General features: G+C 42.3%; 1 protein-coding gene across 1 annotated transcript; it reads left to right on the plus strand.

Moving 5' to 3' along the window:
- On the plus strand, positions 1-26,398 carry LOC120465228 (putative guanylate cyclase soluble subunit beta-2). Its single transcript, XM_039654878.2, has 15 exons — positions 1-220; positions 296-390; positions 507-667; positions 968-1,067; positions 1,786-1,922; positions 2,097-2,190; positions 2,378-2,481; positions 16,511-16,727; positions 17,316-17,636; positions 23,063-23,211; positions 23,305-23,451; positions 23,692-23,846; positions 23,986-24,206; positions 24,780-24,899; positions 25,075-26,398. Exons 1-15 carry the CDS (start codon positions 111-113, stop codon positions 25,233-25,235), a joined length of 2,292 nt encoding a protein of 763 aa, XP_039510812.2. The 5' UTR covers positions 1-110; the 3' UTR covers positions 25,236-26,398.
- The last annotated feature ends 61 nt before the right edge of the window (positions 26,399-26,459 follow it).

A 26,459-nucleotide genomic window follows, 5' to 3' on the forward strand; every position in this document is an offset into this window, starting at 1 on the left:
CGTAAAACCTTTTAGTAATAGTAACTGATATAGACCTTGGGACAACTTTATTATTTCAAACATTAATTCTTGCAATGTGAATTTAATCTTCAGTATTGTTTCTACAAAACATGTCAAATGGCTGTGTGTTTAACTCTCACGTCCAGTATGGATTCATCAACACCTGTTTGAAGTCTCTAGTGATTGACAGATTTGGAGAAGAGACATGGGATAAACTAAGGTGAGCATCCATAACACTCCTATAAATGACTTGATTTTACACAGAAAAATACTGGTTTTGATTGCATTTTTGCAGGGATGAAGCAAGGGTTCAAGACACATTCATGACTTATGAAGTGTACACAGATGACATCACCATGCAGTTAGTGACAGAGGCCTGCAAGATGCTTGGTGAAGCCTTTTCACTTTGAATTTCAGAGCACCCAGCTGTATTTATTAGAAAGAGCGTGCTTTGTTCTTTATCACCTAAATCAAAGTTAATGTACACTTTCTGTGTTTTTCCAAAGACCTTGAACAAAGTGTGTTGCTGAGGCAGTTTGGAGAATACTTCTTTGAGTTCTGCAAAAGGTCTGGATATGATCATATGTTGCGCACCCTTGGAGGAAATCTCTTTGAGTTTATGGAGAATCTGGATTCACTGCACAGCTATCTCTCTCTTTCCTACAAGGTAAAGTGAGCAGGACATTATTATTCTCATAAACATCTTGAGGAGAATTTCGATCAAAGACACTGTTTCATAATTTATTTGTTAATCTAGAATTAATAGCCCACTTTTGATGTGCCAAAACAGGACCTTTCATTCTCACTTGATATTACTTCTTCCGAGTTAGTGATTTATTCATTCATGCATTCAGAATCATTTATAAATATTTATTCTTGTGATAAGAACTACAAAAACATATGGTGTTTCATGTGCATGTAGGCAAAATTTCTATAGCAAATTTGTGTTGTCTTTATTTCATTGTAGGAAATGAACGCACCATCATTCCGTGTAGAAAAAAACAATGACGGCACCTTGCAGTTACACTACTACTCAGACCGACGAGGTCTTTGTCATATTGTCCCTGGTAAGCAATCTATCTATCCATCCATCCATTAAAGGAGTTCACTTTTAAAAAAAAAACTTTTACTGATAATTTACTCACCCCCATGTCATCCAAGATGTCCATGTCTTTCTTTCTTCAGTCAAAAAGAAATGAAGGTTTTTTTATGAAAACATTCCAGGATTGTCTCCATATAATGGACTTTATTGGGAACCAAACGGTTCAAGGTCCAAAAGACAGTTTCAGTGCAGCTTCAAAGGGCTTTAAACGACACCAGACGATGAATAATGGACTTACCTAGCGAAACGATCGGTCATTTCAAAAATAAATAAAAAGGTAAAGTTTTATAAGCACAAATGCTCGCCTTGCTCTGTTCTGTGAGGAGCGTTCGTGACTCTCCTGTTCGAACTCGTTCATCAAAATGAACAAATCTTTTTTCGAGTCATGACTCGAAGGGTCCTAGATAAGACCCATATTCATCGCCTGGTGTCGTTTAAAGCCCTTTGAAGCTGCACTGAAACTCTCTTTTGGACCTTGAAGGGTTTGGTTCCCAATGAAGTCCATTATATGGAGAAAATCCTGGAATGTTTTCATCAAAAACCTTCATTTCTTTTCAACTGAAGAGAGAAAGACATGGACATCTTGAATGAGTAAATTATCAGCAAAAGTTTTTTTAAAAGTGAACTACTCCTTTAAGGAAGTGATAAAATCTTCTGGTTGACTGGTCATTCTGATGCTGTAGGTATTATTGGAGCTGTGGCCAAAGACTTCTTCAACAGCACAATAAAGATGGAAATAGTGAACCAGATAGAGGAAGTCGAGAGGATGGGAAAAAAGGAGCATGTTGTGTTCCTCATCACACCAGTGTTCTTAGACAAAGTATGCACTGAAAATGCTCTCTCACCAACTCTTAGACAATTTATTTTTGGTATATGTTGTAACATATATTAATAATAATTGTATTATTTCACAGTTTTATTTAACATTGTGTATTACTGTACTATTGAGGATTAGGGCATACGGTAAAATACACCTTCACTGTTTTCTCTCCAGGACTTTTCTAAAAGGTCCCTCTTGAAGAAGTCTCAAAATCCTGTGCAGAAAAACCACTGGGGCACAGTCAGAAGCTTGATACATCCAGAGAAGGGTAAAGATAGAAAACAATTATTTGTTCTAGGAAGACCATGATGTATGAGATGCAAAAATTGGCAATTCATTTTAGTCAATCACAAAATGATGGCAAATATTTGTAATCAGCAACATTCTTATATTACACAAAAATGAACTTTGTGTTTATGGGTAATTGTATTAATTAGATTTTCTTTCCACATCAGATAAAACTTTAAGGGGATTTGAGCCTGTGTATCCAGATAATCTCTGCATCGATCTAAAGACATTTTGCAATGCCTTCCCTTTCCACATTGTGTTTGATGAAGAAGTAAGTGATGCTTCAGGATTTACATTTATTTATTTAATAGACAAGTTTATCTGAAGCAACTTACAAATAAGGAACGTGTGTCAGATTAGTACACAAGCTAGAGCAGAAATAAACTGCAGAAAGGTAGTGGCAAAACGAGTATATTATTATTATAGGAAGTTTGTTTAAGGTTGTGTATTGGTTTTTACCCATCGAAAGCATTTGTTGAGGGATGAGCAAATATCCTGGTAAAATCAAACTAATATTTATAAGTTAATCTGTTAAATGTCAACACTGTAAAGCCGTAAAGGACAAACAGGCCACAACTGATCAAGCCACAGAAAGCCGCCAGCACGTAACAGTGGCATAATATAAGATGTGGAAAAATATAAGATGCCAATGTTGTGCAATAAATACTGCACATGACAGCAACAGATCACATGCACAAGGCAGTGGTTGTACAAGCTGTGTCATTGGCTGTCATCTTCTTAGTGAGTCTGTCATCTTATTGTTGGTCATTATTTGCGTGAAATTGAAAATAATCTCAGAATGTTATTTCAGAATGAAGACCCGAATTAAGAGCAGAATTATCGAGAGCTAAGCAATCTTCACTGGTAAAACGTGTTTCGCTGTGCAGATATAAGTTAGGTTTTATCCTAATATATTATATGCATTTGAATTTGTATGTGCACAAATTTCTCTATTAATTTTGTACTTATGCAACATTTATACACATCAGATGGTTTATAGGCAGCAGACCGGTCCAGTGGAATGAGGACAGAACAAGAGTTCTCGGTAACACTTTATAATAACTACACGCTAATAATCATTAGTTAAGCATGAGTAAACCATTAATTCATTATTCATAAAGCATTAATAGAGATTAATAAGCAGTTCATAAATACAGCTATAAATGCTTTCTTCTTGATTTAAAAGCATATCTATAATTTGTTTAATAATTAGGGCCCGAGCACTAACAGTGCGAGGACCCTATTGAAACTGTTAGGGTTATTAGGGCCCGAGCACTAACAGTGCGAGGACCCTATTGAAACTGTTAGGGTTATTAGGGCCCGAGCACTAACAGTGTGAGGACCCTATTGAAACTGTTAGGGTTATTAGGGCCCGAGCACTAACAGTGCGAGGACCCTATTGAAACTGTTAGGATTATTATTTTATTAGGGCCCGAGCACTAACAGTGCGAGGACCCTATTGAAACTGTTAGGATTATTTTTTTTTTTCTTTTTTCTGCAAAGTAAGTGCCATTTTCGGGGCCGCAACATGCTCAAAAACTCACCAAATTTGGCACGCATGTCAGGACTGGTGAAAAATTTCGTATTTTGTGGGTTTCGCGGATGGGCGGGGCAAAATAGCACGATAGCGCCACCTAGAAAATTGGAAAAAATTAGCCCCTCGTCCACGTTCAACCTACATGCACGAAATTTGGTGGGGATGTGTATCATAGCAAGACGCACAAAAAAGCCTCAAGAACCCATACCCTAAACTCGACAGGATGTCCGCCATTTTGAATTTGGCGGCCATTTTTGGACGATTTACAGACTCCGTACTTTAACGAACTCCTCCTAGGGATTTAGTCGGATGGACTTAAAATTTCTGCTGTGCCTTCTAAAGGCATTGACGATGTAAAGTTGTGCTATCTGCGCGTTTTCGTCGATGGGCGTGTCCGTGGCGTCGAAGATTCGCCATGAAACAGGAAGTTGTAATAACTTGGCTGTAAATGCCCAGACCTGCACGAAATTTTACACATTTGACTAGAGTCCCGCCCTGAACAAATCTACATGCCGACATTCACCCACAGTCATAGCGCCACCTGCTGGCAACAGGAAGTGACCTTTAACGTAGCAGCCCCCGCCATATGTTTGACCGACATGTACGAAATTTCTGTGGTACATCTACCATGACCAGACGTACAAAAAAGCCTCAAGAACCCATACCCTAAACTCGACAGTAAGTCCGCCATTTTGAATTTGGCGACCGATTTGGGACGATTTACACACTCCGTACTTTAACAAACTCCTCCTAGGGAATTAGTTGGATCAACTTCAAATTTCTGCTGTACCTTCTAAAGGCATTGACGATGTAAAGTTGTGCTATCTGCGTGTTTTCGTCGATGGGCGTGTCCGTGGCGTCAATGATTCGCCATGAAACAGGAAGTTGTTGTAACTTGGCTGTAAATGCCCAGATCTGCACGAAATTTTACACATTTGACAAGAGTCCCACCCTGAACAAATCTACATGCCGACATTCACCCACAGTCATAGCGCCACCTAGTGGCAACAGGAAGTGACCTTAAACGAAGCAGCCCCCGCCGCTTGTTTGACCGACATGTACGAAACTTCTGTGGTACATCTACTATGACCAGACGCACAAAACAGCCTCTTGGAGCGATGCCCTAAACTTGACAGGAAGTCCACCATTTTGAATTTGGAGGCCATTTTTGGACGATTTACACACTCCGTACTTTAACGAACTCCTCCTAGGGATTTAGTCGGACCGACTTCACATTTCTGCTGTGCCTTCTAAAGGCATTGACGATGTAAAGTTGTGCTATCTGCGCATTTTCGTCGATGGGCGTGTCCGAAGCGTTGATGATTCGCCATGAAACAGGAAGTTGTAGTAACTTGGCTGTAAATGCCCAGATCTGCACGAAATTTTACATATTTGACAAGAGTCCCACCCTGAACAAATCTACATGCCGACATTCACCCACAGTCATAGCGCCACCTGCTGGCAACAGGAAGTGGCCTTTAACAAAGCAGCCCCCGCCGCATGTTTGACCGACATGTAAGAAATTTCTGTGGTACATCTACCATGTCCAGACGCACAGAAAAGTCTCCTGGAGCGATGCCTTAAACTCAACAGGAAGTCGGCCATTTCTAATTTTCCGACATTCACCCACAGTCATAGCGCCACCTGCTGGCAACAGGAAGTGACCTTTAACGAAGCAGCGTAGTAAATACACAGCCGCACTGGCTGAGCTGCAGAAAATGCAACGCGGCCGCCTCAGACCCCGACGTGCTACAGGTGCGAGTGTCCGAAGCGTTGATGATTCGCCATGAAACAGGAAGTTGTAGTAACTTGGCTGTAAATGCCCAGATCTGCACGAAATTTTACATATTTGACAAGAGTCCCACCCTGAACAAATCTACATGCCGACATTCACCCACAGTCATAGCGCCACCTGCTGGCAACAGGAAGTGGCCTTTAACAAAGCAGCCCCCGCCGCATGTTTGACCGATATGTAAGAAATTTCTGTGGTACATCTACCATGTCCAGACGCACAGAAAAGTCTCCTGGAGCGATGCCTTAAACTCAACAGGAAGTCGGCCATTTCTAATTTTACCGCCATTTTTGGATGATTTACTCATTACGTACTTTAACTAACTCCTCCTAGGGCTTTAGTCGGATCGACTTCACATTTCTGCTGTGCCTTCTAAAGGCATTGACGATGTAAAGTTGTGCTATCTGCGGGTTTTCGTCGATGGGCGTGTCCGTGGCGTCGATGATTCGCCTTGAAACAGGAAGTTGTAGTAACTTGACTGTAAAAGCCCAGATATGTATGAAATTTTACACCTTTGACGAGAGTCCCGCCCTGAACAAATCTACATTCCGACATTCACCCACAGTCATAGCGCCACCTGCTGGCAACAGGAAGTGACCTTTAACGAAGCAGCGTAGTAAATACACAGCCGCACTGGCTGAGCTGCAGAAAATGCAACGCGGCCGCCTCAGACCCCGACGTGCTACAGGTGCGAGGGCCCGCCCATCGCTGCTTGCAGCTTTAATTTTTTTTTTTTTTTTTTTCTGCAAAGTAAGTGCCATTTTCGGGGCCGCAACATGCTCAAAAACTCACCAAATTTGGCACGCATGTCAGGACTGGTGAAAAATTTCGTATTTTGTGGGTTTCGCGGATGGGCGGGGCAAAATGGCACGCTAGCGCCACCTAGAAAATTGGAAAAAATTAGCCCCTCGTCCACGTTCAACCTACATGCATGAAATTTGGTGGGGACGTGTATCATATCAAGACGCACAAAAAAGCCTCAAGAACCCATACCATAAACTCGACAGGAGGTCCGCCATTTTGAATTTGGCGGCCATTTTTGGACGCTTTACAGACTCCGTACTTTAACGAACTCCTCCTAGGGATTTAGTCGGATCGACTTAAAATTTCTGCTGTGCCTTCTAAAGGCATTGACGATGTAAAGTTGTGCTATCTGCGCGTTTTCATCGATGGGCGTGTCCGTGGCGTCGAAGATTCGCCATGAAACAGGAAGTTGTAGTAACTTGGCTGTAAATGCCCAGATCTGCACGAAATTTTACACATTTGACAAGAGTCCCGCCCTGAACAAATCTACATGCCGACATTCACCCACAGTCATAGCGCCACCTGCTGGCAACAGGAAGTGACATTTAACGAAGCAGCCCCCGCCGCTTGTTTGACCGACATGTACGAAATTTCTGTGGTACATCTACCATGACCAGACGCACAAAAAAGCCTCAAGAACCCATACCCTAAACTCGACAGGAAGTCCGCCATTTTGAATTTGGCGACCGATATGGGACGATTTACACACTCCGTACTTTAACGAACTCCTCCTAGGGATTTAGTCGGATCAACTTCAAATTTCTGCTGTACCTTCTAAAGGCATTGACGATGTAAAGTTGTGCTATCTGCGCGTTTTCGTCGATGGGCGTGTCCGTGGCGTCGATGATTCGCCATGAAACAGGAAGTTGTAGTAACTTGGCTGTAAATGCCCAGATCTACACGAGATTTTACACATTTGACAAGAGTCCCGCCCTGAACAAATCTACATGCCATCATTCACCCACATTAATAGCACCACCTAGTGGCAAGAGGAAGTGACTTTTAACGAAGCAGCCCCCGTCGCATGTTTGACCGACATGTACGAAATTTCTGTGGTACATCTACCATGTCCAGACGCACAGAAAAGTCTCTTGGAGCGATGCCCTAAACTCAACAGGAAGTCAGCCATTTCTAATTTTGCCGCCATTTTTGGATGATTTACTCATTATGTACTTTAACTAACTCCTCCTAGGGCTTTAGTCGGATCGACTTCACATTTCTGCTGTGCCTTCTAAAGGCATTGACGATGTAAAGTTGTGCTATCTGCGGGTTTCCGTCGATGGGCGTGTCCATGGCGTCGATGATTCGCCATGAAACAGGAAGTTGTAGTAACTTGGCTGTAAAAGCCCAGATATGCATGAAATTTCACACCATTAACAAGAGTCCCGCCCTGAACAAATCTACATGCCGACATTCACCCACCAGTCATAGCGCCACCTGCTGGCAACAGGAAGTGACCTTTAATGAAGCAAAGTAACAAATGCACAGCCGCACTGGCTGAGCTGCAGAAAATGTAACGCGGCCGCCTCAGACCCCGACGTGCTACAGGTGCGAGGGCCCGCCCATCGCTGCTTGCAGCTTTAATTTTTTTTTTTTTTTTTTCTGCAAAGTAAGTGCCATTTTCGGGGCCGCAACATGCTCAAAAACTCACCAAATTTGGCACGCATGTCAGGACTGGTGAAAAATTTCGTATTTTGTGGGTTTCGCAGATGGGCGGGGCAAAATGGCACGCTAGCGCCACCTAGAAAATTGGAAAAAATTAGCCCCTCGTCCACGTTCAACCTAAATGCACGAAATTTGGTGGGGACGTGTATCATGTCAAGACGCACAAAAAAGCCTCAAGAACCCATACCCTAAACTCGACAGGAGGTCCGCCATTTTGAATTTTGCGGCCATTTTTGGACGATTTACAGACTCCGTACTTTAACGAACTCCTCCTAGGGATTTAGTCAGATCGACTTAAAATTTCTGCTGTGCCTTCTAAAGGCATTGACGATGTAAAGTTGTGCTATCTGCGCGTTTTCGTCGATGGGCGTGTCCGTGGCGTCGAAGATTCACCATGAAACAGGAAGTTGTAGTAACTTGGCTGTAAATGCCCAGATCTGCACGAAATTTTACACATTTGACAAGAGTCCCGCCCTGAACAAATCTACATGCCGACATTCACCCACAGTCATAGCGCCACCTGCTGGCAACAGGAAGTGACCTTTAACGAAGCAGCCCCCGCCGCTTGTTTGACCGACATGTACGAAATTTCTGTGGTACATCTACCATGACCAGACGCACAAAAAAGCCTCAAGAACCCATACCCTAAACTCGACAGGAAGTCCGCCATTTTGAATTCGGCGACCGATTTGGGACGATTTACACACTCCGTACTTTAACGAACTCCTCCTAGGGATTTAGTCGGATCAACTTCAAATTTCTGTTGTACCTTCTAAAGGCATTGACGATGTAAAGTTGTGCTATCTGCGCGTTTTCGTCGATGGGCGTGTCCGTGGCGTCGAAGATTCGCCATGAAACAGGAAGTTGTAGTAACTTGGCTGTAAATGCCCAGATCTGCACGAAATTTTACACATTTGACAAGAGTCCCGCCCTGATCAAATCTACATGCCGACATTCACCCACATTCATAGCGCCACCTAGTGGCAAGAAGAAGTGACATTTAACGAAGCAGCCCCCGTCGCATGTTTGACCGACATGTACGAAATTTCTGTGGTACATCTACCATGTCCAGACGCACAGAAAAGTCTCTTGGAGCGATGCCCTAAACTCAACAGGAAGTCAGCCATTTCTAATTTTACCGCCATTTTTGGATGATTTACTCACTCCGTACTTTAACGAACTCCTCCTAGGGCTTTAGTCGGATCGACATCACATTTCTGATGTGCCTTCTAAAGGCATTGACGATGTAAAGTTGTGCTATCTGTGCGTTTTCGTCGATGGGCGTGTCCGTGGCGTCGAAGATTCGCCATGAAACAGGAAGTTGTAGTAACTTGGCTGTAAATGCCCAGATCTGCACGAAATTTAACACATTTGACAAGAGTCCCGCGTTGAACAAATCTACATGCCGACATTCACCCACAGTCATAGTGCCACCTGCTGGCAACAGGAAGTGACCTTTAACGAAGCAGCGTAGCAAATGCACAGCCGCACTGGCTGAGCTGCAGAATATGCAACGCAGCCGCCTCACACCCCGACGCGCTACAGGTGCGAGGGCCCGCCCATCGCTGCTTGCAGCTTTAATTTTTTTTTTTTTTTTTTTTCTTTTTTCTGCAAAGTAAGTGCCATTTTCGGGGCCGCAACATGCTCAAAAACTCACCAAATTTGGCACGCATGTCAGGACTGGTGAAAAATTTCGTATTTTGTGGGTTTCGCAGATGGGCGGGGCAAAATGGCACGCTAGCGCCACCTAGAAAATTGGAAAAAATTAGCCCCTCGTCCACGTTCAACCTACATGCACGAAATTTGTTGGGGACGTGTATCATATCAAGACGCACAAAAAGCCTCAAGAACCCATACCATAAACTCGACAGGAGGTCCGCCATTTTGAATTTGGCGGCCATTTTTGGACGATTTACAGACTCCGTACTTTAACAAACTCCTCCTAGGGATTTAGTCGGATCGACTTAAAATTTCTGCTGTGCCTTCTAAAGGCATTGACGATGTAAAGTTGTGCTATCTGCGCGTTTTCGTCGATGGGCGTGTCCGTGGCGTCGAAGATTCGCCATGAAACAGGAAGTTGTACTAACTTGGCTGTAAATGCCCAGATCTGCACGAAATTTTACACATTTGACAAGAGTCACGCCCTGAACAAATCTACATGCCGACATTCACCCACAGTCATAGCGCCACCTGCTGGCAACAGGAAGTGACCTTTAACGAAGCAGCCCCCGCTGCTTGTTTGACCGACATGTACGAAATTTCTGTGGTACATCTACCATGACCAGACGCACAAAAAAGCCTCAAGAACCCATACCCTAAACTCGACAGGAAGTCCGCCATTTTGAATTCGGCGACCGATTTGGGACGATTTACACACTCCGTACTTTAACGAACTCCTCCTAGGGAATTAGTCGGATCAACTTCAAATTTCTGCTGTACCTTCTAAAGGCATTGACGATGTAAAGTTGTGCTATCTGCGCGTTTTCGTCGATGGGCGTGTCCGTGGCGTCGATGATTCGCCATGAAACAGGAAGTTGTAGTAACTTGGCTGTAAATGCCCAGATCTACACGAAATTTTACACATTTGACAAGAGTCCCGTCCTGAACAAATCTACATGCCGACATTCACCCACATTCATAGCGCCACCTAGTGGCAAGAGGAAGTGACATTTAACGAAGCAGCCCCCGTCGCATGTTTGACCGACATGTACGAAATTTCTGTGGTACATCTACCATGTCCAGACGCACAGAAAAGTCTCTTGGAGCAATGCCCTAAACTCAACAGGAAGTCAGCCATTTCTAATTTTACCGCCATTTTTGGATGATTTACTCATTACGTACTTTAACTAACTCCTCCTAGGGCTTTAGTCGGATCGCCTTCAAATTTCTGCTGTACCTTCTAAAGGCATTGACGATGAAAAGTTGTGCTATCTGCGCGTTTTCGTCGATGGGCGTGTCCGTGGCGTCGATGATTCGCCATGAAACAGGAAGTTGTAGTAACTTGGCTGTAAATGCCCAGATCTGCACGAAATTTAACACATTTGACAAGAGTCCCGCCCTGATCAAATCTACATGCCGACATTCACCCACAGTCATAGCGCCACCTGCTGGCAACAGGAAGTGGCCTTTAACGAAGCAGTGTGGCAAATGCACAGCCGCACTGGCTGAGCTGCAGAAAATGAAACGCGGCCGCCTCACACCCCGACGTGCTACAGGTGCGAGGGCCCGCCCATCGCTGCTTGCAGCTTTAATTTTTTTTTTTTTTTTTTTCTGCAAAGTAAGTGCCATTTTCGGGGCCGCAACATGCTCAAAAACTCACCAAATTTGGCACGCATGTCAGGACTGGTGAAAAATTTCGTATTTTGTGGGTTTCGCAGATGGGCGGGGCAAAATGGCACGCTAGCGCCACCTAGAAAATTGGAAAAAATTAGCCCCTCGTCCACGTTCAACCTACATGCACGAAATTTGGTGGGGACGTGTATCATATCAAGACGCACAAAAAAGCCTCAAGAACCCATACCATAAACTCGACAGGAGGTCCGCCATTTTGAATTTGGCGGCCATTTTTGGACAATTTACAGACTCCGTACTTTAACGAACTCCTCCTAGGGATTTAGTCGGATCGACTTAAAATTTCTGCTGTGCCTTCTAAAGGCATTGACGATGTAAAGTTGTGCTATCTGCGCGTTTTCGTCGATGGGCGTGTCCGTGGCGTCGAAGATTCGCCATGAAACAGGAAGTTGTACTAACTTGGCTGTAAATGCCCAGATCTGCACGAAATTTTACACATTTGACAAGAGTCACGCCCTGAACAAATCTACATGCCGACATTCACCCACAGTCATAGCGCCACCTGCTGGCAACAGGAAGTGACCTTTAATGAAGCAGCCCCCGCTGCTTGTTTGACCGACATGTACGAAATTTCTGTGGTACATCTACCATGACCAGACGCACAAAAAAGCCTCAAGAACCCATACCCTAAACTCGACAGGAAGTCCGCCATTTTGAATTCGGCGACCGATTTGGGACGATTTACACACTCCGTACTTTAACGAACTCCTCCTAGGGAATTAGTCAGATCAACTTCAAATTTCTGCTGTACCTTCTAAAGGCATTGACGATGTAAAGTTGTGCTATCTGCGCGTTTTCGTCGATGGGCGTGTCCGTGGCGTCGATGATTCGCCATGAAACAGGAAGTTGTAGTAACTTGGCTGTAAATGCCCAGATCTACACGAAATTTTACACATTTGACAAGAGTCCCGTCCTGAACAAATCTACATGCCGACATTCACCCACATTCATAGCGCCACCTAGTGGCAAGAGGAAGTGACATTTAACGAAGCAGCCCCCGTCGCATGTTTGACCGACATGTACGAAATTTCTGTGGTACATCTACCATGTCCAGACGCACAGAAAAGTCTCTTGGAGCGATGCCCTAAACTCAACAGGAAGTCAGCCATTTCTAATTTTACCGCCATTTTTGGATGATTTACTCATTACGTACTTTAACTAACTCCTCCTAGGGCTTTAGTCGGATCGCCTTCAAATTTCTGCTGTACCTTCTAAAGGCATTGACAATGAAAAGTTGTGCTATCTGCGCGTTTTCGTCGATGGGCGTGTCCGTGGCGTCGATGATTCGCCATGAAACAGGAAGTTGTAGTAACTTGGCTGTAAATGCCCAGATCTGCACGAAATTTAACACATTTGACAAGAGTCCCGCCCTGATCAAATCTACATGCCGACATTCACCCACAGTCATAGCGCCACCTGCTGGCAACAGGAAGTGGCCTTTAACGAAGCAGTGTGGCAAATGCACAGCCGCACTGGCTGAGCTGCAGAAAATGAAACGCGGCCGCCTCACACCCCGACGTGCTACAGGTGCGAGGGCCCGCCCATCGCTGCTTGCAGCTTTAATTGTATTTTCATCCTTTATTAATGATCAATTTATCATTTCTAAATGAAGAATTGCATTTTTTATAAACCAGTTATTTAAGAGTTGTCCGTGGTTCATACGATTACTTAGAGCGAGTAAGTAAATGATTAATAAACTATTTAAATGTACATTCATACATCTTATTATTCAGACATATAGTGATGGTTACTTAATGTGTTAATAAATGCTTTATTAACGTGTATTAATGCTGTAATTAAGGATTAATTTGGGTAGTTATAAAGCATTTAGTAGTGGTCAGTTAACTATTTTTGTGACCTAATCTAAAGTGAGGACTAGTCATGCCTTGTAAAGCATTTTTAAAGGCTGTTAAATATTTTTATGTTCTGTATCACTGTGTTGTGTTTGTTACATTTTACTGTTTAGAAGATTGACGAGTCTTTAAATCACCTTTATAAATGCTTTACAAAGCATGAATAGTCCTCACTTTAGATTAGCTCACAAAAATAGTTAACTGACCACTAATAAATGCTTTATAACTACCTGTATTTACTACATTTACTTACACTTTCCAAGTGGTCTTATAAATGACTGACAACTCTTAAACAGCTGGTTTGCAAATAATGTTATACTTCATTTAGAAATTATTAATTGATCATTAACAAAGTATGAAAATACAATCATTAAACGCATTATAGATATGCTTATAAATCAAGAAAAAAGCATGTATGGCTATATTTATAAACTGCATATTAATGTCTATTAATGTTTTATAAATGATGTATTAACTGTTTACTCATGCTTAACTAATGATTATAGCGTGCAGTTATTATAAAGTGTTACCGAGTTCTCTTGTCCACAGCAGAGTTTTAGAAACATGCAGTGTCAAAGATAGACTCGTTCGAGGGCCTTAGACAGTGAAAGGAAATAGATTGGACTGTAATTTTCAACTGCTGTGGGCTGTATTTCTTTGAGCCTTTTTAAAGAGGGGGTTAATTGCGATTTCACTTTTTTCATTTTAAATAGTGTGTAATGTTGCTGTTGGTGCATGAACAGTATCTGCAAAGTTGCAGCGCTGAAAGTTCAGTGTAAGCAGAGATATCATCTTTTAAAAATCAGGAAGTTTAATGCCTACAAAAACGACTGGATTGGGACTACAGCTGGGTTTTAGACGTCACTAACCCACACATCTGCATCAACCCCTCCCTCCGGAAAATGCAAAAAAGGGCATGCGCATATTTCTGCGGCTCGTCGAGTGTGTTGTGTTCACCCAGCTGTCAGGTCTTCTGTGTTCGAGCTTCCCACAGACGCTGTACTTCGTCAACAATGGATACAATTTATGTTTGATTATGTTCCTGAAAATGACGATCGTAATCTAGCTCTCTGTGATGCGCATTTTACGGAGGACAGCTTCCAGAATCTCCACGAATTCAGTGCCGGATTCAACAAGAAACTGTTACTAAAACGTGACGCAGTTCCGACTTTAAAACCAGAGGCAGCAGTTATTGGGCCACAACCTGTAAGTAGGCTAAGACTTAATCATTTTAAATGTATTTGCATCAGTAGCGGAGTGGCAATCGGGAGAGTCGGGATGGGCCGGTAGTGTTACGAGGCCGCGAGGGCCGGCCCGGTCTGATAAAATGTATTTATTGGAAGTTCGCCATGGCCCAAGCTAAGGGAAGAAAACAATTTTTTTTTACATTTTTTATAACGGAGCATATATTTGCACTAAATGCCTGTCTTTACAGCAAAACGACACCCGTCATAGAACAGCCTCAGTGGCGTAGGTCGTAGGGCGTGAAGTGTTTTTGAATGCAGCTTTTTGATGCGCTGAACGCGAGTTCGAATCCGCCTTGCCGAACTCTCTCTTCTCCCTTTTCCCAACACAGATATGTAAAGATGTAAAATGTAAAACCTAATTTTATATTTTATGTTATATTTTGCCAACGAACTAAAATTGAAACCATATGGCGTTGCGCCATTATAATAACTGATATTAGAATAGCATCCAGTTTGTTCTGCGTAATTACTTTGCTCTCGCGATCATCTGGTCTTTTCTCCTAAATAAAAGCTCAAGGGTTTATTTCTTGCAAGTGAAGAAATTAGGACAAAAGTATTTTAATTTTCCTATATTATAGTGTAATGTAGGTTAAAATATACTTTTGAAATACTCATTTTCATTTACACATTTATAGGCTATAAATGGATTTTACAGTACGTCATAGGAATAATTATAAATCATTATTACATTATTATAATAATTGTTTGGCATCCTAAAACACCATTGATAATGTAATGCAGACTGAGACTCTCATAACTAAAAATATGTTTGAGTCCTCTTTATTGGTACAAATTAATGTTTTTCTTTGTTCAACGAGCAGTTCATGGGTCTTAATTTCGATCTCTCAGAGAGCATGAGATTGATGCATTATAACCTTAAAATTCTAGCGGGGGAGCATGCCCCCGAACCCCCCTAGAAGCACAGAGTCCACTCAACTACTTTTAGAAAGTACTATGGGAAAGAATGACCATTTATGAACTTTACTCCAGCATACTAGTACAACAAAGTTCCCTTTAAATCAGTAAAACTGTAAATGCTATTGGCTAATCGTGCCGGCGACGAGGGCCGGTGGTCTACGAAATTTCCCGGTAGATTTTTTGGTCCCACTCCGCCCCTGATTTGCATGTATAATTCCAGACGTAGCCTTGTGTTTTAGTTTTATCAAATGCCAGCGCTGGCTTTATAGCCACTAGGCTACTAGTTATGCTACTTTGTGTCTACGACAAATGCGTACAAACATTATGGACCTGAATTTTGTATAAGTACTAATGTTTTAAACGTATTTTTCATGTATGCTTTATGATGCTATTTTTGATTTGATCAAGAACGAAAACTAATGCCATCACTGTTTGAGTATAACATTAGTAGCCAGACGGTTGCTATTGTTGCCAGTCAGATGCTATTGTGTAAAACAAACGTGTATAAAGTTAAAAAATGTAGCAAATTATCATTCAGAAACGTTTAGTAAGATCCGTGTGTGGTGAGGTTTTGCTTGCCTCTCTTCATCGCGGCTTTCTGGGTCTGACTGATTCTGGCTCACTGATACTGCAGTTCGACACCATTATCTACATCTGGACCGGAGCGCAGGCACGTTTCGCCTGTAAAGGTAATGGGCGTTAACCTTCCGGACAACGTGAGCGACAGTTTAGCCAATCACCACACACCGGCCAAAACTAACCAATCTGAGCCCACTGCCTGTTTCTGAGGGAGTGGTTTCATAGACTCAGGAAGTCAACCGCTCGTTCAGAGGACAGAGGAGAGCGCGGCTTACAATAAAGGTGAAGTTTATGAAAAATAACACTTTTTAAAAAAGAAAAACCATGAATACATGTTATATTGCACCCCATAAAGAGAATCATGCAAAGAAAAAAAGCAGTAAACCCCCCCTTTAAATGTGGAAAGTTGCCATGTTGTTACAGATGTGTTGATAAAGTGACTGAGAGAGCTATAGTTTGAAAGTATTCTGATTAACATGTTCTGCATTGCTCAGTGCCTAATATTTGTTAAATGAAGTCATTAATGTTTTCTTCTACTCAATGCATCCATTCAGCTACAGGTTAGACAGGCAGGGGTGACTATTCAGAGAATTGTGCCAGAGTTACAGACCAGGTGTGGCCAGCTGGATCAATTTTTCACCATCCAGAATCCAAAGGTGACTTTCAACATCTGCAGCATCCTCAAGTTCATTAATAGCCATTTTATTTTGCGGACAAAAAGAGAAATAATGCCTATGGCTTGGAAAGAGAGACCCATGCTAGAACTGAGAGGTGAGAAATCTCAGCCATTTATATCTGATTGTTTCTGCTGTTCTGTCAAAAATTAAAAAAAAAAAAAAAAAAAAAATTATATGTAATATGAGCTGTATGTATATTAATTGAAATGAAAGTGGTGTGGGGAACACTATGGGCCAGATAAAAGCTTTTGCACCCACTTCAGGTGTATTTGTTTCTCAAGGTGAGCATAAAACCATGGCGAGGTATGTACGAATGGGACGCACCGAGATGAAAGTGCAAACTGCCAGTTGCGAGAACTGAAAATGGCAAAATGTGCTTTTGATGTCATGCATATGCATTCAAGGGATGGTGAAGGGGAAAGTGGGAGTGACCCATTAATGAGAGGGGAGGGAAATTTCTGATCTGATTTTCCCCTTTTTCATCTCCTTATGTCCACCTCACACCCTTTTGTACCTTTAGGGAATATCAAATTAACCTCTCTAATGACTTGTTTAGTAACTTAATTACACTAAAATGTGGTGTCTCATCTGTTACTAGCCCCATTTTTAACATTCTCTGCATCTCTTAATGCACTTGCCTCTATAACTCTTTCCTAATAGTTTTCTAACTTCCTTCTCCCAGGACAAATGATATGGATGCCTCTGTTGCGTTGCATGCTGTACCTAGCTTCGCCCTTACTTCGCAGCTTGCAGGAGCTGGAGGAGCACTGCATGCACCTCTCTGATATTGCTCCACATGACGCTACACGTGATCTGATCCTGCTTAACCAGCAGCGTCTAGCGGAGATGGAGCTCTCCAACCAGCTAGAACGGAAAAAAGAAGAGCTGCATCATCTATCAAAACACCTTGAGGAAGAAAGACAGAAGACTGAAAATCTACTCTATGCCATGCTGCCTAAACATGTTGCCAACCAGCTGAAAGAGGGCAAGAGAGTGGAGGCAGGTGAATCAAATGGAGGGATGGATGGTTAGGCAAGCAGAGAATGCAATGAGTAAGGTTTCAGTAGAAGGGGTGGGACAATAGAAGTGTGTCCCACAATGTACCTCTCAGGTATTTTCAATTAAAGCTAGGCAGTCATTCCATTTACATAATCAGTTGTAAGGTGCTAGGTTCTCATTTGATTCATTAATTTATCATTCAGTAATTCAAATTCCATTCATTAACAACCATCTCTCAAATTGCCCAAAATTAACTCTCTGCATAGACTGTCAGAATAAAAAGTACAAATGCACAGTGAGTTTTAACATCTGTGTCTGAAAGTGCAACAGGATCAAGGATCTCGAGCTGTGACTTGTTTCGCTGCTGTGGCACCTGATGGACTTATTGTTCATTCAGATTTTATTATATATATGATAGAATAAGTTTGTAAAATTGCCGTTTTTCGCGAGTTTGAGACTTGGTGTGACGTCATGTGCTTTCACCCTCACCTGGTGATGTCTGGCAGGTTTTTGTATTCGCTGCCATTCTCCGTATCAGCGAAGACAACTCGAGCGAAAAAACTAGTCAACTTTCGACAAAAGTAAAAGATGGATTCAAAAAGACTGGCTTATAGTTCATTCCAAACCCCAACGCAAACTCCACGTAAGACAAAGAAAATAAAACATCTGTCTAGTGCCAGGCGTCGGAATAAGACGAGAGTCAACATCGAGAAGGCTTTCAACAAATGGAGAGATCTCCGGTCTGCTCTAGGGCTCAAATGGTCCTATAGAAAGTAATAACTTATATTGTTCATGAGCGTGTTTCCATAATGATACAATCATAAGTGGATACAGTAAACACATAAAACAGTTCAATATGGAGATAGATGGGAAAAAACACCTAAGTTCCCTTTCAAGGGAACCGCTGCGTTAGAACGCGGTGGGAATGCTCTGCATGATTACGTCGTGAAGCACATGTAAAATCAGTCCAATGGAAGCCCGAAACGTCAAGGCGGGTGATGTCATAGACCAGGAAACTATAAAGCACCCCTGAAGTCAGACCGCGCCAGCTTCTGTACCTTCAGCAAGCGTTCTCTGTGAAATCTTTCCTTGTCTATTTATTGTTGTTTGTCAAAGCCCAATATATCACTATCTATCTTTATGGCTAGCAAGCAAGATTATAGACGTTGTGTTGTTCCCTGCCCTCGTTACTTCACGGGTGGGGACACACATCAGCTATAATGTTGCTGTTTGGGAGTGGAGCATGCCAGCAGTCAGTTCTTGAGGGAGCTGACTGTGAGCATTGCGAGAAGCTGTCCACGAGGACGCTCCGCTCCCGCCGGGTGTTCTTTGAGGAGGACGGTTCGGTTCTCGTTCCCCGCACGGGTTGCCGAGGCATGGAGACAACTCACATTTCGGGGTTCTCAAACGGATCTGACAGCGGGGGTTGGGACAGGAAAAATAAAGGGAAAATAAAGATATAAATATGTCTGTTCTTCTGGACGCTCCGCTTTCAAGAAGACTAAGAAATAAGCCATTCAGCGGCATTCCAGAGGTTTCTTTCTCACCAATCTAATGTTCCTGAGACTGCTGATCGGGAGCATTCTCGGCCTATTAAGCTCCTCGCAGCACAAAGTGAAAAACAGAGGTGGTCAGGCTTCTATGGGTGGTCCCCTCTGGGGTAGGGACGGTTTTGAGAAATCGTTTCTCCTCAGCGCCCTTTGGGGTGCAACTCTCTGAGGAGGGTCTCAGCACTGCCAGTTCAGATTCCCTGATGGTTTGCGGTTTCAGAGCACCAAGGTGTCAGTGTACCCAAACGAGCCTTCAAATAAGAAAAAAGAAGAGCAGTCAGTTCGGTTTCCCTGCTGGTTCACCGTTTCAGGGCGCCGAGGTGTCTGCTTTTTCCAACGATCCTCCAAGGGGGGTTGCAGCATCTAAGGTTGTAGGTCGTATAACGGACAATTTGGTTGTTCCCTGCTGGTTCGTCACTTCTGGGCTAGTGACTGTGTAACCAAGGGATGGTTTTGAGAAATAATTTTTCCTCTGGGGTGCGACTCTCTGAGGGGAGTCGCAGCGCCGTCAGTTCGGTTGTTCCCTGCCGGTTATCCGTTTCAGGGCACCGACGTGTCGGCGTCCCCAAACGGTCCTTCGAGGAGGTTTGTAGAACAGTCAAATCGGTTGTTCCCTGCCGGTTGTGCATTTCAGGGCACCAAAGTGGCTGTTCAATCAACTCCAGAGGCCAGTCTCGAGAGACTGGTACCCTTAGTAGATTTTCTGGCAGCGTGTAAACTTCTGCCAAATATATCTCATTGGGTCCTGCAGATTATAGAATCGGGTTACAGAATTCAGTTCGGTTCTCATCTGCCCTGATTTCTAGGGGTCCTCCTCTCATTGGTGGACCCCAAGCAGGCTTTGGATATGGAGCAGGAAGTACTGAGACTTCTGCAAAAGGAGCTGTAGAAAGGGTTCCTCCTCCCAGCAGACAGCCATTACTTCGTTGTTTCCGAAGGAGGATGAGGGAGGTTCCTGATGTTTGCTTTCGAGGGCGAAGCATACCATTATCAGGTTCTCCCATTCGGCCTAGGTTTTTTACCCCACACCTTTACAGTATGCATGGATGCATCTCTGGCTCCTCTGGACTCCAGGGCATTCGTGTATTATACTACATCAATGATTGGTTGATCCTAGCTCAGTCTGAGTTCGTGGCAGTCCGGCATCGAGTTGTCGTTCTGTCTCATTTAAGGTTGTTGGGGTTGCCTCTCAATGCCAAGAAGAGTGTGCTCTGAGGACCACTTATCTAGGTGAAGCGATTCTCACAGCCATAATGGGGTATATCTAGGCCAGTCACTCACTGTGAAACAGTTTCAGACTGGTGGGTCTCATGGCAGCTATGTCCAACGTAATTACTTTTGGCCTTCTGTACATGAGACCCTGCAGTGATGGCTCAGGACCAAGGGCTTTTCTCCGAGGGGAAATACGTTTTCACATGATCAAGTTCACGCGGCTATGCCTTCGTGCCTTGGTCATGTGGAAGAACCGTGGTTCCTCACCCAGGCCCAGTGTTGGGGGCTTCTTGTCGACGCATATTGCTATCGACGGATGCTTCTCTCACAAGAGGGGGAGATCATGAGTGGTTGCTCGGCGAATGGCGGACAACACACTGATGGTCTTGTATATCAGAGCAGATATCCTGTTGAGGCAGGAGCTGAGGCCCAGGGGATTTTAGACTTCACCCCGAGGCGGTGGAGCTTCTTAGGGAGAACTTTGGTCAAACTAAAGTCAAGTCGTCCTTTCCCATCATTTGTACAACGCATTGCTCTATATGTTTCTCCCTCAGGCAGCCAGCTCCTCTCGGACTGGATGCGATGGTGCAGGTGTGGCCGAGGCTGCACTTGTACACATTTCCCCCGATATATATGCTCCCGCGGGTTCTGGAGAGGGTTCGCTGTGAAGGGGCTCATCTGCTACTAGTAGCCCCTTACTGGCCGACTCGAGTTTGGTTCTAGGACTTTATGTCTCTTCTGGACGGCTCTCCCATGGAGATTCCGCTCGTGATTGACCTGCTGTCCCAGGCAGGGGGCAAGATATTTCACCCTCGAACGGAGTTGTGGAAACCTCTCAACTGAGGTCGTTGAGACCATTCTCCATTCCAGAGCCCCTTCCACGAGAAGACTGTATGCATTGAAATGGAAATTATTCTCATCCTGGTGTGGTGAACGTCCAGTTCGGGCATTAGATGTCTCCGTTCACAGAGCTGCCCTGTGGCGTAAGTCTGAACAATTATTTGTCTACTTTGGGTCACTCAAGAATTGGGTCCCCTGCATCTAAACAGGTTATGAGCAAATGGATAGTCGAGGCTATATCATTGGCTTATGAAGTGGCCGGACAGCCTTCACCTATCTACTAGGAGTATGGCGGCCTCTAACGGCCTTAATTACGGGTGTTTTCCTTCTTGAAATTTGTAATGCGGCAGGTTGGTCCTCTGCATACATTTGTTCGATTTTATGACCTTGACCTTTCCACTCCAGGGGCTAGGTTGCTTGCTTCTGGGGGCGGCAGTGGCTCAGTGGTTCATATGGGTTGTCTACAAACAGAAAAGGTGGTGGTTCAATCCTCGGTTCCACCTGACCTAGTGTCGAGGTGTCCATGAGCAAGACACCTAACCCCAGCTGCTCCCGACGAGCTGGATGGCGCCTTGTATGGCTGACACCGCCGTCGGTGTATGAATGAGTGTGTGAATGGGTGAATGTGAGGCAATATGTAAAGCACTTTGGTGGCCATTAGGTCTATGAAAGCACCATATAAATGCAGTCCATTTACCATTCTAAGTGTGCGCAAGGACTTCACACAGAACGGGCATTTCTCAGCATGGCGTAGTGGGTATGGGGTTCCCATCGCGTTCTAAGGCAGCTTGAGTTTCCCTTGAAAGGTAACCTCTCAGGTTTACGTATGTGACCCTGGTTCCCTGAGAGGGAACGAGAGCTGCGTTCGCCTGCCATACTTCCTGCCTGCCCTGATCAACTTGCTTCTGGTTTTTTCAGAAGCTGGCACAGTCTGACTTCAGGGGTACTTTATAGTTTCCTGGTCTATGACGTCACCCGCCTTGACGTTTCGGGCTTGCAATGGACTTCACAACGTAATCAAGCCGAGTTCCCTCACACACACATAAGTGTGTAATTTACTCAAATGCCTTTCCTTTCATATATTTAAAATGACTTGCAGATTTATAACTTTATTAGCTCTGAGTAACAAAAGATTTGTGCAATCCACAATGCCACCTTATCTTGTGCACAAGAAACCGTTGAAAAATAATGTTATGTGGTTATAAAAAAATGGACAACCATCCTTTTTTCTGCTGTTTATGTGTTTAACAAAGCCAAATCTAAATGTACCCTCATATATTTATTTAACTACCCCCATGGTAATCTCACCCCTAGGTGACAATCACTACTCTAGGACATATTTGGATCAGGATTGGTTCTATGCATTTACTGGAACTAATTCATCCCATGTTGGACAGAATGGATCACAAGAACTTCAAATATCTTTCTATGACATGTAGATGCAGATTCCCAGATCCATGTAGGGGGCTTCTTCTCTTCCCAATTCAAAATAAGAGTCCCTGTGTATTGTGATCTTTTTTATAATTAAAATTCTCACATAATGCATAGGATTAAGCAATAATGTGGATCCAATTGCTCTTTATGACAAATGCTCTCAGATCCCAAAAGCAAACAACAAATGTTTTTTATTATACGCTCATCAAAAAAAAAAAAAAAAACATGATTCCAGAGCTCCCCAGTCCAGTTGTCTTGTCTTGTAGAAAGATAGTGTTTCTTGCAATTTTGCGATCCCCCAAAGTCACTTGTAGTGTGAACGCAGCTTACGTCATTTCATTATAATTTACGTTTTTGCTACTCAAATCTTGACTCTACATTGCTTTTCTTTTAGGTGAGTTTGAAGAGTGCACCATCCTCTTCAGTGACGTGGTGACCTTCACAGACATCTGCTCTGAGTGTGAACCCATCCAGATTGTTTCCATGCTCAATTCTATGTACCTGAAGTTTGACCGTCTTACCTCTGTACACAATGTTTACAAGGTGAACCTTAGTCATGATGATTTTTCTTAAATGTAAGACTAAACTGAAATCATTTTGATTTGAATGATATGTGTTACAACATGTGTTCGGCAGGTTGAGACAATTGGAGATGCTTACATGGTTGTCGGTGGTGTGCCAATCTTGATGTCAAGTCACACTGAGCGCGTTGCTAACTTCGCCCTAGGCATGATCATAGCTGCAAAAGAAGTTACTAACCCTGTGACTGGTTGCCCTATTCAGGTGATGGGGTTATCTATGATTAATACTTTAGACTTGAGATTCAGTGTTTCAGTCTGTAATGTCAAGCCATATACCTGCACTTTTCCATGAGAAGCATTATAAATCTTCAGAAGTTTTGTCTGTTTAGGAAAGAGTTTAGATTGATTTTTTCCAAAAAAATATAATTTTATCTTATTCATATCTTATTAAACACTCTCTGTTTTATATATACTTCTATTAAAGTGGTGTTTTGTGTCCCAGATTCGGGTGGGCTTGCACAGTGGACCGGTATTGGCAGGGGTGGTTGGTGAGAAGATGCCTCGCTACTGTTTATTTGGAGATACAGTTAACACGGCATCCCGAATGGAGAGTCATGGCCTGCCTGACAAAATCCACATTAGTCCCAGTGTTTATCAGTGAGAAGCATGAAAATATGTCCTCTATCATCTTACAGTTACTTCAAATAAGCTCTGTTTGGCACTGTAAATATAAAGGCTATAGATATATAAACCTTAACGTGTATTAATACTTATTTGGCTGATTTCTTGTTAACAGTGCTCTAAGAAATAAAGGCTATCAGATGGAGGAGCGTGGAGAGATAGAGGTGAAAGGTAAAGGAAGAATGCAAACCTACTTCCTACAGAGGAACCTAAAAGTCACAGAGAGTGAGATTATGGGGCTTTTGGTGCACAACCCTGCTGACTCAGTCAGGAAGATGACTCATTCTGGAAGAGACTGTGCTTCACAGCTAACTCACTATAGGGCGGAGTCAAAAGGTCTGTTGAATATGTGTTTATTATTGGGTTACCAGTTGCATGGCGAATGGGTGTATATATTCTTAACCAGGCCAAAAATCCCATTCTTTATCGGGAGAACTAGATAAACTGTTTTATATTGTATTAAATATGATATTGTATATTACTTATATATATTATTATCCAATTTGGAACACACCCCTGTACATCCGGGTTTCAACCTGTATTCACCTGTCCCCAAATCAGTTGTATCAGTTGAAAATGATAGTGAATATAAAATAATCATAAAATTAAACAGCAGATATATTTTTTATTGCATTCCTTTTCACTGACATTTTTTGAGAAAAAACAAAAACAAAAACAAAAATAAATTGGTACATTTTATTACCTATTTTGCACCCTACAGTGAATATACTGTATGCTGTGCTTGCAATAAAAAAAGAGAAACAGATTTTATTGGTCCATTCCATATAAAATTATAGTTTTATTAATAATAAATAATTATAAATTAAGTAATGTACAGAAAAAATAAATTGTGTTACTGTTTTCTATATGTCATTGTTTTCTTCCTTTCTATCTCCTCCTTTCTTAAAGCTACACAGAGACTGCAGAAAGGAGACAGTTGTCCATTGGTACCAATGAAATATGGAGATAGTCCAACAGAGAGCAAACCTCCCGCACAGTCTATTGAACCTCAGAAAAGCAATATAACAGGTATCACCACCATGCAGTACAGCAGAAAATAAAATTATAATAAATGGGGAAGTCTGATCAATGTAATTTTGAGAGATAAGGGGATGTCCACTTCACATTTTTTACATTTTTACATTTATTTATAACAAATGTGTGCACTGGCATTGCTTATATTGACTGCTATGTTCACTAACAGGTAAACCACGAGATTCTGAGAGTTATGGGAGCCTTTACAGTGAGAAAAGCTCATTGGAGGAGCTCACAAAGGAGAGCACACCCAACAAGACTGACAATAAGAAACCTTCAATTGATAAACGGAGCAAACATGTTCACACTAGGTTCTGTTTGTTATTCTGATCTGTTTCATGAGCCCAGATGTATCCAATATGTTACACTGTAACTCTATATGTGTTAATGTAATGGTAATATGGAAAATGGCTGTCTGAGACAATCTAATTGTCATGTACTAAATTATGTGTAGTATTGTCTACACTGCATCCCATCATTTCAACTTTTTTTCAGATATTTTTCCCTTTTTTCTATTTTCTCAAATGAGGGTCCCCTGGGCAATACTTGATATCAGGAGCATGGCCCCAAAAAGATTCTCGGGACTATGACCTCAAAGCCTCTGGACTGTCAATGGCACTGATATCATATGCAGATTTAAAGGGGCAGATCTTAAAGGGGCTATATGCAGAATTCAGAAACACTTATTAGTGACACCGGTGGCCATTAAGTGAACTGCATTAAGTGATCATGCTCGCACTCGTGCACACAAAACACGAGAAACTGAACGAGATTCAGTACCCTTAACCCGACACACTCACTTCTCACACTCACACTCACAAACTTGTTTTTCATTCTTTGCTTAGAATTAAAAAGAAATTGTAATACATTTAACCAACATGAACAAACAATGAGCAATACATTGTTATAATATTTATTAATCATTGTTAATGTTAGTTAATAAAAATACTGCTGTTCATTGTTTATGCATGTTTGTTCACAGTGCATTAACTAATAATTAATAATAGTGTATTAGTAAATGTTGAAATTAATATTATCTAAGATTAATACATTTTTTAGAAGTATTGTTAATTCTTAGTTCATGCTAATAACTAACTTATGTTAACTCATGAAGCTTATTGTAAAGTGTTACCGAGACTATAGACTGTAAAGATCTGGCTATGCGAGACTATAGTTTGAATTAATCTTTTTTTTTTTTTTTTTTTTGCATGACACATTGACATTACAGTACAGAAAGCTCTTTCTGTATTATCCTGAACATTATATAAGCATTCGTTTTATGGGGCTCTCGGCAGAACAACCTTTTGATTTTCCCAGCAAAAACGTCCTGGCACCTCTACAGGCTTTCATAGACAATCTAGTTTTTTTTTTTTTTTTAATAAGCAGTTCACACATTGGCAACAAAAAAGCTATTAACACATGAACATTCTCACATATAGCCCAATTAACTCACTAATAATAATAATAATACTAATAATAAAGTGTAAACCTTCCTTTGGCTTCATTCTCTTTCATGTAGCAAATGAGTCACAGCTTTAATAGTATGAAGATTGC

The sequence above is a fragment of the Pimephales promelas genome, chromosome 16 (genome assembly GCF_988280905.1).
Source record: "Pimephales promelas chromosome 16, fPimPro1.hap1.1, whole genome shotgun sequence".
In the NCBI taxonomy this organism is placed as follows: domain Eukaryota; kingdom Metazoa; phylum Chordata; class Actinopteri; order Cypriniformes; family Leuciscidae; genus Pimephales; species Pimephales promelas.